General features: G+C 47.1%; 1 protein-coding gene across 1 annotated transcript in view; it reads left to right on the top strand.

Annotated features, from left to right (window-relative positions):
- Window positions 1-7,337, top strand: part of TMEM131 (transmembrane protein 131) — a 105,011-nt gene extending 97,674 nt beyond the window's left edge. The window contains exons 38-42 of the mRNA XM_038760122.1: window positions 960-1,081; window positions 1,186-1,282; window positions 1,951-2,048; window positions 3,838-4,004; window positions 6,374-7,337. Coding sequence (XP_038616050.1) covers window positions 960-1,081; window positions 1,186-1,282; window positions 1,951-2,048; window positions 3,838-4,004; window positions 6,374-6,649 — 760 coding nt within the window. The 3' untranslated portion in view covers window positions 6,650-7,337. The remainder of the gene's footprint in view (window positions 1-959; window positions 1,082-1,185; window positions 1,283-1,950; window positions 2,049-3,837; window positions 4,005-6,373) is intronic.
- Window positions 7,338-18,776: the final 11,439 nt, after the last annotated feature.

Raw genomic sequence — 18,776 nt, forward strand, 5'->3', positions numbered from 1 at the left:
CCAAGACTAGTAAATGGAGTTTTCAGGCCTTATTGGTTTTCCAAAATGATTTAATGGACATGAAGTGCATTGATTTCAAAACCTCAAATTATTACCGAAAGAGGTGGATTTTTATGGTATTTAAATGCTCACTTTGTGACAGACACGGTTCTAAGCCCTGGGGTAGATCCAAGTCAGTCAGGTGGGACACAGTCCCTTTCCCACATGGAGCTCACAGTCCAAGTAGGAGGGAGCTCAGGTGTGCAATCTCCATTTTACAGGTGAAGCAGCTGGGGTACTTAGAAGTGAGGTGACTTGCCCGAGGTCACACAGCAAGCAGACAAGTGGCAGAGTAAGGATTAGAAGTCAGGTCCTCTGACTCGCAGGCCGGTGCTTTTTCCACTAGGCTATGATCTGCAAGCAAGAATTTTCCACAGTTACTGTGTCTGAGCCCACCTCCCCAAATACACACACACATTCTCTCTCTCTGTCTCTCTCTCTCCCTCCCTCCCCCCCCCGCCATTCCCACCATGCCCCCTCCCCAAAACCCCCTTGCAAACCTATCATTCCAAGCCCCCTGGGTACTTGACTGCCCAAGTCTCGTCCTGCAGCTGACACCAGAGGGTCACCTGTTCATTACCTCCTCAGTGCCCAGTGGCTATCTTACTAATGGGAAAGTGGGCAGGGCTGGCCTCTCCCCCGCATTTCTAACCAGCCCCAATTTCAGAAACCATCTCAGTCATGGCAAAATGAAGTCCCAAAGTCCCAAGATGAACACGGTCAGCCTGCTCCCACCCACATCAGTCAGTGACCCCGAGGCCTGGCTTCAGACCTGTCTCACTGCAACCGGCTTTTTTGTGTGTGACCTTTCTGCTCTGCTGCTTATCTGGGTGACCAGATCCTTTCTGAAATATATGTTGCCTCCTGGGACAATAGTGTCACTAAACCGAGATTGAACTTGTGTTCCTTTTGTTTTCAAGCGAACCTAAAAGTAAACCACCTACTAGTAGCAAGCACAGGTTGGCGAAGGCAGCCTCTCTCCCCGGCAGAAATGGCAATCCGACGTTCGCTGCTGTCGCCGCAGGCTACGACAGGAGCCCAGGTAAGCAGTCAGATGTGGAATTGTGGTTTAGGCCGGGTGGCTGTGACTTTGCTTTGGTCCCTTCAGAGCTGTAAAGCGACTCACTCGGTTTGTCTTTATCGCAGGTGGCAGTGGACTAACAAAAATTTCTCCAAATAAAAACGTTCTTTCTGGCAACGTCAACATTTCCCACCCACCCGTTGACCCCGACTGCTCAGACAGGTACACTTGCTACCTTTCAGTAGTAGTCCAGAATCTTGTTCCTTTCATGTTCTTCAATCATTGACCCGCCTTTCTGGAATAATGAGGACTTCTATGTGCCAGTCAAGGTGCCAGGGGCTTGAATCTGTTTTTCCTCCTCCTCCCCCATTGCCCACTTCTGCCCCTGCCCTGGATTCCAGCAGCAATTGGGCATTGGGTGGCAATGGGGCCTCAGCTTCTCTCCCACTCGCCAGATGGTAAGGGCTTTGCCCTCCCCTAGGACAGGGAGGAGGACAAAGTGACGGTACTGAGGAGAGGAGGAGCCTGTGGCTTAGGAAGATTGTGGAATCATGGGAATGGGGCTTTGCCATTCCTTGAACCTTCCTCACTGCACCCTTGGCCCAGAAGACCTGAGAATCAGAGCATTTCTAGAAATCCGTAGGCAGAAAGGCCTGAGAATTAAAATGTTTTTCATTTGCTCTGCTTCAATCATTTTTGCTAGCCAAGCTGCCCGTTGTGGTGTTTTGACGCCACTTTCTTAGTCTCTCTCTCTCTCCTTCCTGCTCCCTTCTCTGTGGGGTACTTGAGAAACCAGCTAGTTGTAGGGCTGTTCATGAGTCCTGGATTTGTCAGTGGGCTTAACTGAACAAAGCGTCACTAACGGTTCAACATCCTTCTGTCCCATTTAGCCCTGGCCTGTGGAATCCCAGCAACACCGCAAACAACCCTGATTTTGCACCTCTCAACTCATTCTCCGCTTTTGGGAATTCCTTTAATCTGACAGGTGGTGAGTGTCCGCTAATACAGCCGTCGTTTATCCGGGTGGACGGGGTAGTGGGTTTGGAAGCAGGAAGGCGATGGGGTTGCCTCATGGAACGGGCAGGAAAGCGGGTAAGCATCTAGGTTCGAGGGAGACAGTTTCCAGGTTGACTCGTTTGAGAAAGCACTGCTACTGGGGAGAAGGGAAACATAGGTATTTATGGAGCATTTACTATGTGCAGAGCACTGAGCTAAGTGGGACACTACAGTACAGCCGAGTGAGCACATACGCTCCCTGCCCACAAACGAGCTTAGAGTCGCTATGTCCAGACTAAGGATCCAATGTATGAGCTCCTTACTCTCTAGCAGAACCGGGAAACAGGCCTCAAAAGCTAGCACCGTTGAGGGCAACTCTTTCTTTCCTTCTGGATTGACAGTTTTTAAGAGGCAGGATTCCCGGATCTCCCCAATGCACCTCATCCAGCCGCACCTCGTGCAGAGTAAGGGTCAGTGAAAGGGCTGTCTCTCTTGCTGGAACCAGAAAGCTCAGAGAATCACGGGTGGTTTTCACTCCTGAAAGCAGTGTGCTTGAACAATAACTCTTACCTAGTAGCCATTTGCTCAGAAAAGCCTCAAACTGCCAGCAACTGGTAGGCTGTATTCTAGACTGTAAGCTTGCTGTGGCAGGGAATGGAACTGTTTATGGTTGTATCGTACTCTTCCAAGCTCTTAGAAGTGTGCTGTGCACACAGCAAGTGCTCAGTAAATGTGGTGGTATTGAATGAATGAATTGACATTAAATCTTGACAGTGGGAGGATTTTACTGCACATAATTAAACGAACTGAGGTTATTTTTCTTACCACTTTAGGCATTGCCTACTCCTCCCTGTTTAATAATAATAATAATAATAGTGGTATTTGTTATGCGCTTACTATATGCCAGGCACTGTACTAAGCACTGGGGTGGATACAAGCAAATAAGGTTGGACGCAGTCTCTGTCCCACGTGGGGCTCAAAGTCTCAGTCATTTTACAGATGACGTAATGGAGACCCAGAGAAGTTAAGTGACTCGTCCAAGGGCACACAGCAGAAGGGTGGCGGAGTCAGGATTAGAACCCGTGACCTGACTCCCAGGCCCATGCTCTAACCACTAGCCCATAATGCTTCTCATAAAACCTTCTCATAAAACATAAGATCTAAGCCGAATTAAGGGCTTGTGAAGGGTGACCCCCACTGACAGGCCCAGGATGGGGCAGACCCTCTTCGCATCAGAAGGAACTCTTTCCTCGCAGGCAGTGTGGAAGAGAGTCTGGGTCACCTCTCCGACAAAAAGCCTCATCCTTGAAAATGCTGGATGGAATGGGGGGAACCTGGAACCGAGTGCCTCTTGGAAAATAGTAATAGTGCTACTATGCAGTGCTTACTGTGTGCAGAGCGTTGTACAAAGCTGACCAGGAGAGAATACAGGGGTGGGAATCAGACACAGTCCCTTTCCCTCACGGGGGCTCACGGTCCAAGGAAAAGGGCCTGTCAACTTGGGTTTGGGGGTGCTGGGGTCAAGGAAGATGGAAAAGTCCCAGCCTTGGGTCTTGGTTAGTGTCCCTCTTTATCCCAAACTGCATACCCCCGCAACGAAGAGGCTTGCGATGGAGCTCAGCGTGAATCTCTCTGGCAGGGACGTAGCCTTCAGTGGCTCAGGGGGGTGTTGGTAACTTCGAGCGTCCCATGGCTGGCCCCTTCTTGGCCGTCTCCTCAGATACTTCTGTCCTTTCCCCGGAGAAACCAAAACTTGACTGTGTTGCTCGGTCCTTTTCCAGAGGTGTTTAGCAAGCTGGGACTGTCCCGATCCGCCTATGGCCAGGACCCCCTGAGAAGCTGGAGCGATTCTGGCGCTGGTTCGTCGTCCTACCTGTGGTCGCCAACCGCCACAGATCCGGCCCCTTCTTGGCCTACAAGCTCAGGTGCCCCAGCCCACCCAACATCGGTAAGTGATTGATTTATTTATTCATTCATTCATTCACTGGCAGTGTTTGTTAAGCGCTTACAATAAGTCAAACACTGTTCTAATTGCGGGGGTCACAGTCTAGGAGGGAGAATGGGTATCCCCGCTGGATACCATGCTGGAAAGCAGCATGGCGTAGTGGCTAGAGCCCGGGCCTGGGAGTCAGAAAGTCATGGGTTCTAATTCCGGCTCTGCCACTTGTCTGCTGTGTGACCTTGGACAAGTCACTTCACTTCTCTGGGCCTCAGTTAAGTATCTGTAAAGTTGGGATTGAGACTGTGCACCCCACGTGGGACAGGAACCCTATCCAGCCTGATTTGCTTGTATCTACCCCAGGGCTTAGTACAGTGCCTGGCACATAGTAAGCGCTTAACAAATACCGTCATTATTATTATCATCCCCATTTTACATTTGAGGAAACTGAGGCCCAGAGAAGTGAAGTGACTTGCCCAAGGTCATTGGGCAACACTTGGCAGAATCAGATTTAGAACTCAGGTCCTCTGGACTCCCAGGCGCATGCTCTTTCCACTAGACCGCGCTGCGGCAACCTGGAAACTCTGGTTTTCCAACAGGGCCGAAGGTCCCCATTTGGCTGAAATGCGGGCTGTGTTGTAAGCAGCCAATTAAATGCCAACGCCCCCCACAGTGAAGGCTGGCAGGTCTTATGCCAGAGCGCAGTGGGTGAGATGCCAACCTGATAATAACCCAGAAAGCGTAGTCGGGGTTGCCAAAGAGGGTGGCTCATGAATGGGTATTCTCATGAGACTTGGGGAGGGTAGAAGAACAGTCTTCAGGGGAAAGATCTGGCTGCCCATCGCAGGCTTAAAAACCTTAGGCAGGAGATCACGGGTTTTCCAGCTTTGGGAACAGTGGGTTAAACATCAGCTCTTAAATCTGCCCTCATCAGCCAGGCAAGATCATCGTCATCAGTGGTAATTATCGAGCGCTTACTGTGTGCAGAGCACACTAAAGTAGCTGCAGGGTTCAGTCAATCAGTTCTATGTATTGAGCACTTAGTGTGCAGAGTGTTGTACTAAGCACTTGGGAGAGTACAGTATAACAACAAACAGACGTATTCCCTGCCCACAACAAGCTCACAGCCTAGAGGGATTGGGGGACAGTTCGGCCCTTTTGCAGCAAACTGGGTTTCTTTCGATTCTGCTCTTCCTCTCCGGAGGAGCTTTTCTGCGCTTGCTTTGTGGCACCTCTCAGTCTTCTGAAACGGTCTCACCTCGAAGCGCGATTCCAGCTAAGATCCGAGGGATGACGTTGCTCTCCTCCAGTAAATAACTCGGTGACTCCCATCTCAGTAGTTGAAATCACCGGCATGAGTCGGGAGCTTCAGGATGGACAGCAGAAAACCTGCATGTTCCCCTCCAGACTGTAAATTTGGTGTGGGCAGTGAATGTGTCTGTTTACTGTTATGTTGGACTCTCCCAAGTGCTTAGTACAGTGTTCTGAACCCAGTAAATACTATTGACTGTGAGGATGCCATCTCAGAACTCCTGGAGTAATCAATCATCAGTGGTATTTATCAAGTGCTTCCCGTGTGCAGAGCATTGTACGGACCACTTGAGAGAATTCATTAGAGTACGTAGGCATCCCTGTGCTCAAGGACCTTACCGTACTGGGGGAGAGACAGACATTAGAAAAAATGGCAGGAAAGGGAAGCCACAGAATCAGTCAGTGGTATTTACGGAGTGCTTACTGTGTGCAGAGCACTGTTCTAAGCACTTGGGGGAGTATAGTATGACAGAATTTGGGATCCGTTCCCTGCCCGGGATGTACTTCCAGGGGATATGTACGTAAGAGCTGTGTGGGTAGGGTAAGGATTGAGGTGCCCAGTGGATACAGTAGGCAGGACAAATAGGATGGGGAGATGAGAGATTATTATTATTATTATTATTATTAATATTAATAATAATAATAATAATAATAATAATGAGTGGTAATAAGGGCTTACTATGTGCTAGGCTCTGTATTAGGAGCAGTAGTAGATATAAGGTAATTGGGTTGGACACAGTCCCTGTCCCACATAGGGCTCACTGTATTAATCCCCATTTTAGAGCTGAGGTAACTGAGGCCCAGAGAAGTGAAGCGACTTCCCCAAGATCCCACAGGAGACAAATGGTGTAGCCGGGATCAGAACCCAGCTCCTTCCGACTCCCAGGCTCGGGCTCTATCCAGTAGGCCACGTACATCTAGCCTGGTAATTGTTCTTCCCTTCGTACCCACTTAGTTGTCTTAGCGGGGTTCCCTTCCCCTCAGCCAGCCAGGATCCGAGTAGCATCTGCGGTCCCGTTTCCAGTTCCCACGGCCCGACTGGCTGTAACGTTGTCTGTCTCCCGCAGTTGCTCCTGGGCAGCCCCAATGGACTCTGGGCCGCCACCACTCCGTTCGGCAGTTCCATCTGGTCGAGTTCCCTTCCTTTCGCCACTCCGTCCAATGCGCTGGCGGGCATCCCCCTCATGGGCAGTGAGAGCCAGGCGCCAGCGCCGCCCACCCCAGTGGGCGCCGACCCAGCAGACGGCCTGGGCCAGGCCTACAACCCGTGGCAGGTGTGGGGCCCCATTGCCCGACGGAGCTCTGATCCCTGGTCCAACCCGCCCTACACTCCGGAGAAATAAAAAACCCGACGCCCCCGCCCCCCAAACTTCGTCAGGTCTCCCACCCCACCCTCCCACCCTCTCCCCCGCTATTCCACCCAAAACTATCCTCTCACCGAGTCAGGAGCACTCAAGGCTGGCAGCTGTCCCCCTTCTCAGCGGCCGACTTGGGGGCTTGGGCTGCCAGCAGTCATTAGTTCCAGCAGTCTCTTGGTTCCCTTACCTTTGGCCCTTGTCTTCCATTCCCTCTGGCTGTTCGCACGCAAATTCGGCCTTCCCGACTAAAGAAATTCGTTGGAGATCGGATGTCCCGGCGTAACGCCGTTTTATTCAATTACCAGGTTTGGTTTTTAAGAAATCATTTCTTTCCCAGTATTATGCACCAAAATCTAATTTAAAGAAATATATGAGCACTTTTGTGCTGAGAGTATTTTTTTAAAGCAAGGCTGTCTTTGTTTCGGAGCAGGTGACACAAATGTGAGGCAAACTTTAAGAACAAAATCAGACGACCGTAAAAATATTCTGTTGTCAAGGCGAAGTAATACTCTGAGCTGTTTGTACTTGAGGTCAGTGGCATTTGTAAACCTGAATTCATTTTAAAGTTATTGGAAATACATAACCAAGTCTTGACCACAAGATCCTTTGTGTATTTCGTATTAAAACACGTTTGTGTTGTACTTTGAAATAAACAAATGCTTTTTTTTCCAGGGTCTCGGTTCTGCGGTTTTAAATGAGGTGTGGAGAATCCAAATACGGTCCTTCAGGTTTAGTTTGAGGAAGCTAGGGCAGACCCCAGAGAACGAACTACACTTAAAGAATTCCAGGGATGGGAAGGAGTTTGGTGCTTTTTCATCCGCTGGTCACCAGAAGCCCACAGTTGTTGGCTTAGGAGGGAAGAGGAGGGTTATCTTTTAGCTTTCACCGTAGCATTAGAGAACCTCTGATAATAACTTTGGCATTTGTTAAGTGCATACTATGTGCCAAGCAGTGTTCTAAGTGCTGGGGTAGTTACAAGGTAATCAGGTCGGAAACAGGTGCTGTCCCACATAGGTCTCACGGTTTTAGTCGCCATTGTACAGATGAGGAAACTGAGGCTCAGAGCAGTGAAGTGACTTGCCAAGGTCGCACAGCAGACAGTCGGAGTGTGGATTAGAACCCAGGTCCTTCTGACTCCCAGGACCGTGCTCCCACATACGCTTTAATACTTCGACTACCTCTGTTACTGTAAGGAAATGCCATTTAGCTCTTTTGTAATACGGGACTACATACCCAACTCTGTGTTCCATAAGAGACAGGGTAGGGTCTACTATGATGGGTGACTTAAATGGAGGACGGGGTTTGGGAGAGACTATGAGGAGGTCTAGATCCAGAAGAGATAAATTGTGATGACTCTTTCACTCTAGGTAAAGCATACACTCCCCCACAACCCACACTCTACACAGCCACACCACATTGGGCTTGTAGAGCCAGTCAGTCAGTCGTATTTATTGAGCACTTGGTGTTCAGGGCATGGTACTAAGCACTTCCCAGCAATGCCACTTATGGTTCAACTTCATACAATACATACAAGCATACTTCATACATACAAGTATGAAGTACATAGGGGAACTTCATACAATACATACGAGCTCATACAATAAAGCAAGATCACAGAACTACGAGGTCCTCCGACCACAAGGATGATCAGCACTGATACTCACTGCATCAGACTTCTGTTGGGGAGGAATGCAAGGATAGCCAACGACAGGATATCCAAATGGCGGCTGCATGGTGAGGGAGGAGGGAGGAAATGTTTTCAAGAGGTTGGATGGGCTGGAAGTTTAGCTGCTTTAGACATGGCGTGATGGTCTGAAAGCCCAAGCTACAGGAATTCTGTCACCGAGTGAAGATAAAGTGGAATAGCTCCAAGCACTAAAGGGCAACTTGTGTGATTACCCCATAAGACGGAATCCCCCATCGATCACGTCTCTCCATCTTTGAGGATCTCACGGTGAAACTCGTCAGAATTCCCAAAGTCATTTCGCTGGCCTTTCTCTCTCTCCTCTAACTCTCCGTCCAACTCTGTCTCTCATTGTCTTTCATATTATCGTGTCCTCTTGACATCTCCCGGGCTTAGACTGGCTCTGAGAAAGGGAATTCCCTGGTATGAAGTCTTGAGATGGAGCATTCTAGTTCCCAACTCAGTCCAGAGAGGCTCACATGGACACTGACCCTTGGGGATGCTCCCAGGGTTTCACTGAGCTATTTTGACCTTGCCCTCCCTACCTTGCCAGGACTCTGTTTCACTGAACATGTAACAGTTGCTTGAAGATCTTTCTCCATTTCTTCTATATCACGCCCAGTGAAGAGGGATGAGAATCATTTCAAGTAGAATACCAGTTAACTCTTGATGTCAATGAAACCGCTTACAGTGTTTCTGCTGTCCTTTTCTGTTTTGTTTTTTAATGGTATTTAAGTGCTTACTATGTGCCAGGCACTGTATTAAACATGAGGATAGGTACAAAACTAATCAGGTTGGACACAGTCCCTGCCCTGCTTGGAGCTCACCATCTTAATCCCCATTTTACAGATGAGGTAACTGAGGCACCGAGAGGCGAAGGGATATGCCCAAGGTCACACATCAGAGAAGTGGCGGAGTTGGGATTAGAACAAGTGCTTTTGACTCTCAGGCCCATGCTCTATCCACTAGGCACACTGCTTCTTTGTTTCTTCTAATACTAAATCATAGTCTGCTGTTAGTTTTGCTATCTTTCTCGTTGATAGGTAGCCTGATCTTCACACCATATATGCTCCTCAATTGAAGCTATATTCCAATGAAAGCATTCAAGTTGGAAATATCAATGTAAGTATGTTAAATATTTGAATAGATCAGACTCATTTTCTTTGGTGAATGAGGTAACTTTGCAAGTGTTCAATGTGAGATAATTGTTATTTTGAAATCGCTGCTTCTGAGGTGATATGAATGTAGTTATTTTCTAATTGTATAAGAAATTAGTTTCATTATCCTTCAAACGTTTTTATTAAGCGCTTACTGTGCGCAGAGCTCTGTACTAAGCGTTTGGGAAATTACAGAACAACGATAAACAGTGATATTCCCTGCCCCACAAAGATCTCACAGCCTAGAGGGGAGAGGCAGACATCAATTCAAATAAATAAAATTACAGATATATACATAAGTGCTTCTTGTCCCTGCAAGAACTGTTATGATAATACCAGCAACATCAGAAGAAAGGACTTATGAAAAAACATGAGAAATCATGTTGAAACTAAAATATTGAGGGAAATACGAATATGTGAAGTCTAAGAATAAGCTATCATATGCTTTCCTAAATAAAGCCCCAGACATCTTTTTAGATGTTTGAGCTCATCTGAAACAAATATTTATCAGAACGGACAGAGGCAAGCCAAGAAATATGCCTATGTTATTTATATACTTCTTTCCAACTTTGTTGTAAGCAACTGTTAGACAGATGGCCTCCACCAGATTATTTTAAATCTTCAAGTCCCTCAGTTAAGTATAAAATTATTTTGCCAACTGTTACATTTCTTTCTCACAGTGTTACCAGATGTAAGCTGGATAATCTGTTTTTCTTAGAAGCAAAGGAACTGGTAATGGCATTTGTCAATCAATTACTCAGTGGTCTTTATAGAGCATTTACTGGGTGCAGAGCGCTTGGGAAAATATTTCAAAGTAGGTGCAATCCCCACCTTCAAGGAGTTTACAATTTAGCCGGGTTTTTTTTGTGAATTTAGTAGTCAATTTTCCGTTTGCTCCTGGCACAGTTAATCCCAAGAGAAATGTTGATGATACCTTGAATGTATGGAGTTGCTTCTCCTCAATTAGTGACATTTATTGAGCACTTCTTGTATGCAAAGCACTGTACTATACACTTGGAAGAGTAAAGTCCAACAGAGTTGGTAGACATATTCCCTGCCCATAGCAAGTTTATGGTCTCTTTCAAAGTCTTCATAGCCAAAATCCCAACACACCATGTATCCCCTTAGAATCTGGCTAGATCTCCAAGCTTGGACTCATCCACAGCAGGTGGGTTATTTTCTTCCATTATAAATTATTTACTCTAGCTCTGGGTTGTTATAAGATGGTGCCTTAGCTTCTCCAAGGCCCTGTTCATGGTTGTCTTCCTTAAATTCACAGATCACAAATCCGTTCGTTGTTTGAGTGCTTACTGCGTGCAGGGCACTGTATTAAGTGTTTGAGAGAGGCCAAAACTATAGAGGTAGTACAGATGACCCCTGACCTCAAGGAGCTTAAAATCTAGCTGGGGAGATAGACACCCACATACAGATACGGATCAAAAAGGAGTTTAAAGATGCATAAAAAAAGTCGTGGAGGAAGGAATGGGATGAATATCTAGTGCTTAGGGCAGGAGGACTCGAGTGTTGAGGCGGTGCAGTACAAAGGGAAATAGGATGGGAAGATGAGGAGTTAATCAGGGAAGGCCTCCCAGAGGAGATGTAAATTGAATTCGGCTTAGAAAGATGGGCAGGGGGAGAGCGTTCTGGGCAGAAGAGAGGTGTGATCGAGGGGTCGTCGGAGAGAGGCAAGGATTAGCTTTAGAGCAGTGAAGCGTGTGGGCCGAATTCCAGTGGCAGTTGGCCTGGGCCCAGGGCAGGCGAACACTTTGGGTGGATTTGGCCCCGGTTCCCTTAGCCGTTCCCCATTTGGCTCCACGAGGGAAAGGGCGGAGGCTGCCCTGTACCCGTCGGACAATCATGGTAGCAGCGGAACGCCGCAGTGGAGCCTCTCTGCGCCCCAAAGCTGAGCTAGGCCATCACCTAAAGTAACAAGTGCAGTCGGTCAGTCGATCATATTTATGGAGTACTCACTGTTGCCGAGCACTGAACTAAACATTTGGGAGACTACAGTACAACAATAAAGAGACCCATTCCCTGCCCACAACAAGCTCACAGTCTAGAATGGGGGAGACAGACATTAAAAGAAATAAGTGACTAATATGGACGTAAGTGTTGTGGAGCTTGGAGGAGAGGATGATGAAAGAAGGGAGCAAGTTGGGGTGACTCAGAAAGGAGTGGGAGAAGAGGCAAAAAGGGTTTTATCAGGGAAGGCCTCTTGGAGAGGTGCCTTCAATAAGGCTTTGAAGGGAGGGAGAGTCATTGTCCCTCGTTTATGAGGAGGGAGGAATTAGACTGAGCTCATTGTCAGCAGGGATTGGCACTGTTTATTGTTATATTGTTCTTGCCCAAGCATTTGGTACAGTGCTCTGCACACAGTAAGTGCTTAATAAATACGATTGAATTGAGTGAATGGATGTAGGCCTTAGAATGGAGTTATGATAAAAGAGATCGAGGCACAGTGAGAAGGTTAGCATTGAAGGAGTGAAGTTGGCAGCCTGGGTTGTAGTAGGAGAGTAGTGCGGTGAGGTAGGTGGGGGAAAGGTAATTTAGTGCTTTAAAGCCAAAGGTGAGGAGTTTCTGTTGTTGCGGAGGTGGATGGGCAACCACTGGAGGTTCTTGAGGAGTGCGGAAACATGTCCTGAATGTTTTTGTAGAAAAACATCCGGGCAGCAGAGTGAAGTATGGACTCGAGTGGGGAGAGACAGGAGGCTGGGAGGCCAGCAAGGAGGCTGATGCAGTAATCAAGGCTGCGTGGGTAAATACTTGGATTAATGTCATAGTAGTTTGGATGGAGAGTACAGTGCTTAGCGCTTAGAACAGTGTTCAGTGCTCGGAACAGTGTTTGGCACATAGTGCTTAGCAAATACCATTATTATTATTATGTTAGCGATGTGAAGGTCAAAGCGACAGGATTTAGTAATGGAGCAAGCTGGGCTCTTGTGCATTGGGGGGCCAGTGGTGTTTGCTATTGTTTGATAGCAAACCCCATATGCTGATTTGAGATACAGTGGTTGGGGCAAGGGAAAGACGGGGAGGCAAAATGCCACTTGGCAAGTTCAAAGATCTGCGGTTTTCAAGCTTGCATGCAATGCTACCAGTCGCCTATAGGGGGAGGCAGAGAAGGAAGTTTACCCTGCAATGTACAGACCTTTAATAATTAACAATAATAATAATAATTATTATTATTTTGGTACCTGTTTAGCAAGCTGGTGGTGACATCTCGCTTAGCACCACTCACACTTTCTCATCCTCACCAGCCAAGTTCCCTCTGGGTATTGAGTTATAACAATGGAATAGGCAGGAAAGGGAGACCTCGCTTTGTAAAGTGGGTACAGAATGAAAGACCCATCTATAATAATAATAATAATAATAATTAGGGTATCTGTTAAGCACTTACTCTGGGCCAGGCACTGTACTAAGCGCTGGGATGGACACAAGCAAATCGGGTTCATTCATTCATTCAATCAATTGTATTTATTGGGCGCTTACTGTGTTTTGTCCCCATGGGGCTCACGGTCTCAATCCCCATTTTCTAGATGAAGTCACTGAGGCACAGAGAAGTGAAGTGATTTGCCCAGAGTTACACAACAGACAAGTGGCCAAGGAGGGATTAGAACCCATCACCTTCTGACTCTCAGGTCCATGCTCTATCCGCTTCTCATATGTACTCGCTTTCACTTGTCAGTGCTATCTTTACCAGCTGCACAAAATCTGTTTTTGTGGTGTGTGAAATTTTGAAATGGATTTTTCTGCCACAGCACCCTGTCTTGTGGTTCTTATTATATTTTTGAAGGGTGAAAGTATGACAGTGCTCAGCACACAGTAAGGGCTCAATAAATACGATTGAATGAATGATGGGAAGATACGTTAGACACTTTATTCAAGGTTTGCCTAAGTAGTTCTCCATAGTGACATTTTGAAAGTTGTCATCATTTCCTAAAAACTCAACAACTGATGATAATGAGGATAATATTATTTGTTAAGCACCTACTATGTGCCAAGCACTGGACTAAGCCCTGGGATAGATATGAAGTAATAATAAAAATAATGGTATTTGTTAAGCGCATACTATGTGCCAGGCACTGTACTAAATGCTGGAATGGATACAGGCAAATCAGGTTGGACACGGTCCCTGTCCCACATGGGGCTCACAGTCTTAATCCCCATTTTAGAGCTGAGGTAACTGAGGCACAGAAAAGCGAAGTGACTTGACAAAGATCACACAGCAGACAAGTGGCAGAGCCGGAATTAGAACCCATGACCTTCAGACTCCCAGGCCCATGCTCTCTCCACTACACCATGCTGCTTTAGCTGGATTGTGAGTGCAAGGAGACAGGGGCCATATAATTATGGTATTTGTTAAGTGTTTACTATGTTCCAGGCACTGTAGTAAGCGCTGGGGTGGATATAAGCAAATCGGGTTGGTCCCATGTGGGGCTCACAGTCTCGATCCCCATTTTACAGATGAGGTAATTGAGGCACCAAGAAGTGAAGTGAGGTCACACAGCAGACAAGTGACGGGGCAGAGATTAGAACCCAGCTCCTTCAGACTCCCAAGCCTGTGCTCTATCCACACTACAGCAGGCTGCTCCTCTAGTAGCTATGCAGCTCTCTGATGTGAGGATACCCATTCTTTCGGAGAGGGCGGTAACTGTGAAATGGAGTGACATGGTTTATGAACCACTAGAAGCAGTGTGGTAGAGTGGAGAGGCCCGGAGTCTGGGAGTCAGAAGGGCCTGGGTTCTAATTCTGGCTCCACCACCCATCTCCTGTGTAATCTGGACTGTGAGCTCGTTGTGGGCATAGAACATGTCTGCTAATTCTGGGAGGTTTACTCTCCCAAGTGCTTAGTACAGTGCTCTGCACATAATAACAGATCAGTAAATACTATTGATTGACTTCTCTGTGCCTCAGTTACCTCAACTGTTACATGGATATTAAGACTGTGAGCCCCATGGGAGACAGGAACGTTATCCAACCCTATTTGCTAGTATCTACCCCAGGGCTTATTACAATGCCTGGCACATAGTAAGCTCTCAACCAGTACAAATAATTGTTTGCAAACACAATAGGACAGTCTTCACCCCACTGGAAAGTCCGGCAATAGTAACTCCTGGCCAAGTATCTGCCTTCTGAATGATAATAATAATAATAATAACAATTATGGTATTAAGTGCTTACTATGTGCCAAGCACTGTTCAAATACTGGGGTAGATACAAGGTAATCAGGTTGTCCCACATGAGGCTCACAGCCTTAATCCCCATTTTGCAGATGAAGGAACTGAGGCCCAGAGAAGTGAAGTGGTCTGCCCAAGGTCACACAGCAGACAAGTGGCGGAGCCGGGATTAGAACCCACGTCCTCTGACTCCCACGCCCGGGCTTTTTCCACTAAACCACGCTGCTTCTGCAGGAAGCAGAAGAAGGTACTCAGATGGTAAAGGATATAAACCTAGTTCATTTTGAATCTTTCTCTGGTTCACGCAAATGCTGTGGGTTTCATTTTTCCCGTGCATCCAAACCCGGTAGAATGCAGGATCCCATTGTTTGCTCCTTTCCACAGTGACGGTGGGAATCTGGAATCTCAGATAAGGTTTGCATTTCAAAATGTTCTTTCCCACTGGGTGGTGCTCTCAGCTTGCCACAGATGTGTGATTCTAGAAAGGGCAGAGACCTGAAACCACCTGAAACAAGAGGTCTGGCAAATATGATATTGCTTTCAGGGACAGAGGTTGAAAGGGTGTTAAAGGGACATGAGCTTATGATCTTCCCCCTTTTATCTTCTGTAGTTTCTGTCATCTTAAAATGTTTAGAAAAGGGCATTCAGGGCCACTTCTGACTGGAATTAATGATGGTTTTTGTTAAGCACTTATTGTCTGTTGTATATTTTGAGCACTACTGTGTGCTGGAGAGAGAGCAGTACAATAAACGAACACATTCCCTTCCCACAGTGAGCTTACAGCCTAGAGGGGGAGATACTAATAGAAATAATGAATCACTATGAATCAAGCACGGTTCTAAACCCCAGGGGAGATATTCACGGACAGTCTGTGTCTCACATGGGGCTCACAGTCTAAGAAGGAGGGAGAACAGACACTGAATCCTCCTTTTTCCAGTTGAGGAAACTGAGGCACAGAGAAGTGAAATGATTTGCCCAAGGTCACACAGAAAGGAAGTGGCAGAGCCGGGATTAGCAGCCAGGTACTCTGACTTCAAGGCCCTTGCCTTTTCTGCTGGGCCATGCGGCTCCTCTGTAATCAACGGAAGCCATTGCTTCAGTGCCCCGGCCATTGGCCAAGCCATGAAGGAACTCCCCTAAATGGCAGCTGCCCTGCCGTAGCTAAATACAGAGGCCGTATGGCTTCTTTCAAGAAGGGCAGCACCACTGACCTTCTCAAAGATGGTGGGGCAACTGCCCATCTCAAATATGGAAGCTGCCCTGCTTCTCTCCAAGATGGCCACACCACTGCCTTTCTCAAAGATTGCGGAGGGACAGAAGCTATCCATTAGTGGGGTGGAGGTAGAGCTCTTGGAACAGAGCTGCCTGAGGGGCTCAGGAAAAGGTAGGGGAGGCAAGGGCGTCAGCAGAGAAGCGCTTGTCTGCAAAATGTCACGTTCAACATCATTGTCTACACGTGCCTCTTGCCCTAATGGCACCAAGCGGTAAGTGGAGGGATCCATCTCTGGGGGATTGAGCACCTGAAGTAGGTGTCAATTTGCTTAATAGATGCCGAGCAGGTGAATGACTTGGCAGAGAAGTAGCACAGCAGGAATTTAGGGAAAGAAAATCCGGCATATAAAATGAAATAATCATGTGAACTTTCCTTCCCCAAGTGCTCTTCTCAGAACATTCACACCCCACAGCTGAGATGATAAAAAATGCGGCAAAATTTAAGTTCTACCTGACAGCTTGGTAGTGTGCTGACTGGAGTTCTCATGGCCGGGGAGCCTGCAGAGGTGACATTTTATATAACGTATGGCTTGAAGCCTCTTGTTTTGCTCTAAACACATGAGGGAGTTGGAGGTTTTGCAAAATCTGAAGTCGTTAAAATGGGCAGACAGAAGATAAATCCAGACTGAGAGAATTTTTATTTTGAAATGGTATTTTTTAAGTGCTTACTGTGTGCCAGGCGTTATACTCAGCGCTGGGGTAGATATAGATAGATACAAGGTAGATACACGGTCCCTGCCCCATATAGGGTTCACAGTCATATTTCCCATTTTACAGATCAGGTAACTGAGGGACAGAGAAGTTGTGACTTGCCCAAAATCACACAGCTGACAAGTGGCAAAGCCCCACGTGGGACATCCTGATTACTTTGTATCTACCCCAGTGCTTATAACAGTGCTTTGCACATAGTAAGCACTTAATACCATTATTATTGGGAAGCAGCATGGCATAGTTGATAGATCACGGGCCTGGGAGTCAGAAGGTCATAGGTTCTAATCCCAGCTCTGCCACTTGTTTGCTGTGTGACCTTGGGCTAGTCACTTTACTTCTCTGGTCCTCAGTTACCTCATCTGTAATATGGGGATGAAGACTGTGAGCCCCACGCGGGACAGGGACTGTGTCCAACCCGATTTGCTTGTATCCACCCCAGCGCTTAATACAGTGCCTGGCACATAGTAAGCTCTTAACAAATACCATTATTTTTATTATTACTTCGTATCTATCCCAGGGCTTAGTTCCCTCATCTGCAAAATGGGGTTCTCTTCCTGTTCTCCCTCCTACTTTGGCTGTGAACCCCATGTGGGATCTGCTTATCTTGTATCCTCTCCAGTGCTTAGAACAGTGCATGGCACGTAGTAAGCACTTAACACATCCCACTGTTTCTACCCCGGGAGGAATGCAGAGAATCCCTTGGAGTCTGCCTCTTAGCCCTTGAGAAGTTTGGGATGTAAATGAAGAGTTGAAGATGGCTTAAGTGAGTTTTAGTCACTTTCCCGGACTAAACATTTAGCCCATTTATAATGGTCACTTCCAATTGGAAGCCCCTGCCAGTGATGCATGATAGTTTGAAAAATGCATTAGAATTCCTAGGGGCCACAGGATGCTATTCAAATGGGAGGCATTTATTATATGGAGAGGGATTGGCTTCTTGTGGCTCTGACAGCTCCAAGTGAGCTGAGGAAGCTGGCTTTAGAAAATAGGGAGGACCACTTGATATCGGTGTGATTTCTCCGGGCCTGGGTATAAACGAGCTACCAAAGCACCATTTTCAACTAATCCTGACCCACACATATTTCTCCACACACAGAGTCATTTAAAGGAGGAAACATCCCTAAAGTGTTCATATTTCCCAGCAAGGACCATCGGAAAGGAAGACAATCCTATGCAAAGTTTTGCAGTGAGCTCAAAGACTCAAAACACCGTCATTGGCCTCTGACTCACTTAAAATAAGTTGGCTTCCACAAATGAATGTATTTGTATTTGGAAGAAATGTGGCCTAGTGGAAAGGTCTGGTGAACGGAGCGCCTGGGTTCTAATCCCGGCTCTGTCTCTTACCTGCTGTATGACCTTGGGCAAGTTACTTCTCTTGTCGTCAGTCTCCTCAATTATAAAATGGGGATTCAATACCTGTTCTGTTTCTTACTTAGATTGTGAGCCCCATGTGGGATGGGGTCTGTGGTTGACCTGATTAACTTGTGTCTACCCCAGTACTTAGAACAGTCTCGTCTTATGCTGTCGAGTCATCTCCGACCCATATCGACGCCATGGGCACATCTCTCCCAGAACGCCCTGCTCTCCATCTGCAATTGTTCTGATCCGTCGAGTTTTCTTGGTAAAAATCCGGGAGTGGTTTACCATTGCCCCCTTCCACGCAGTCAACTTGACTTTCCGCCTTCAACTCTCTCACGTGCCGCTGCTGCCCAGCTCAGGTGAGTTTTGACTTGTAGCAGATGGCCTTCCACTCGCTAGCCACTGGCCAAGCTAGGAATGGACAGGCCTCTGCTTGACTCTTCCTCCAGTAATCGATACTGGTAGAGGACTGGAAACTCTCCAGGTGCCACCTTGAGAGGGGACTTAAAACAGTAGTTGACCCATAGTAAGTGCTTAACAAACAACCTTCTCTCTCTCACACACACACACACACACACACACACACACACACACACACATACAGATGCACATACATACATATGTAGAGACGCAGCGTGGCTCAGTGGAAAGAGCACGGGCTTGGGAGTCAGGCTGTGGGCTCTAATCCCTGCTCCACCACTTATCAGCTGTGTGATTTTTGGGCAAGTCACTTAACTTCTCTGTGCCTCATT

Source organism: Tachyglossus aculeatus, chromosome 18 (assembly GCF_015852505.1).
Source record: "Tachyglossus aculeatus isolate mTacAcu1 chromosome 18, mTacAcu1.pri, whole genome shotgun sequence".
In the NCBI taxonomy this organism is placed as follows: Eukaryota; Metazoa; Chordata; class Mammalia; order Monotremata; family Tachyglossidae; genus Tachyglossus; species Tachyglossus aculeatus.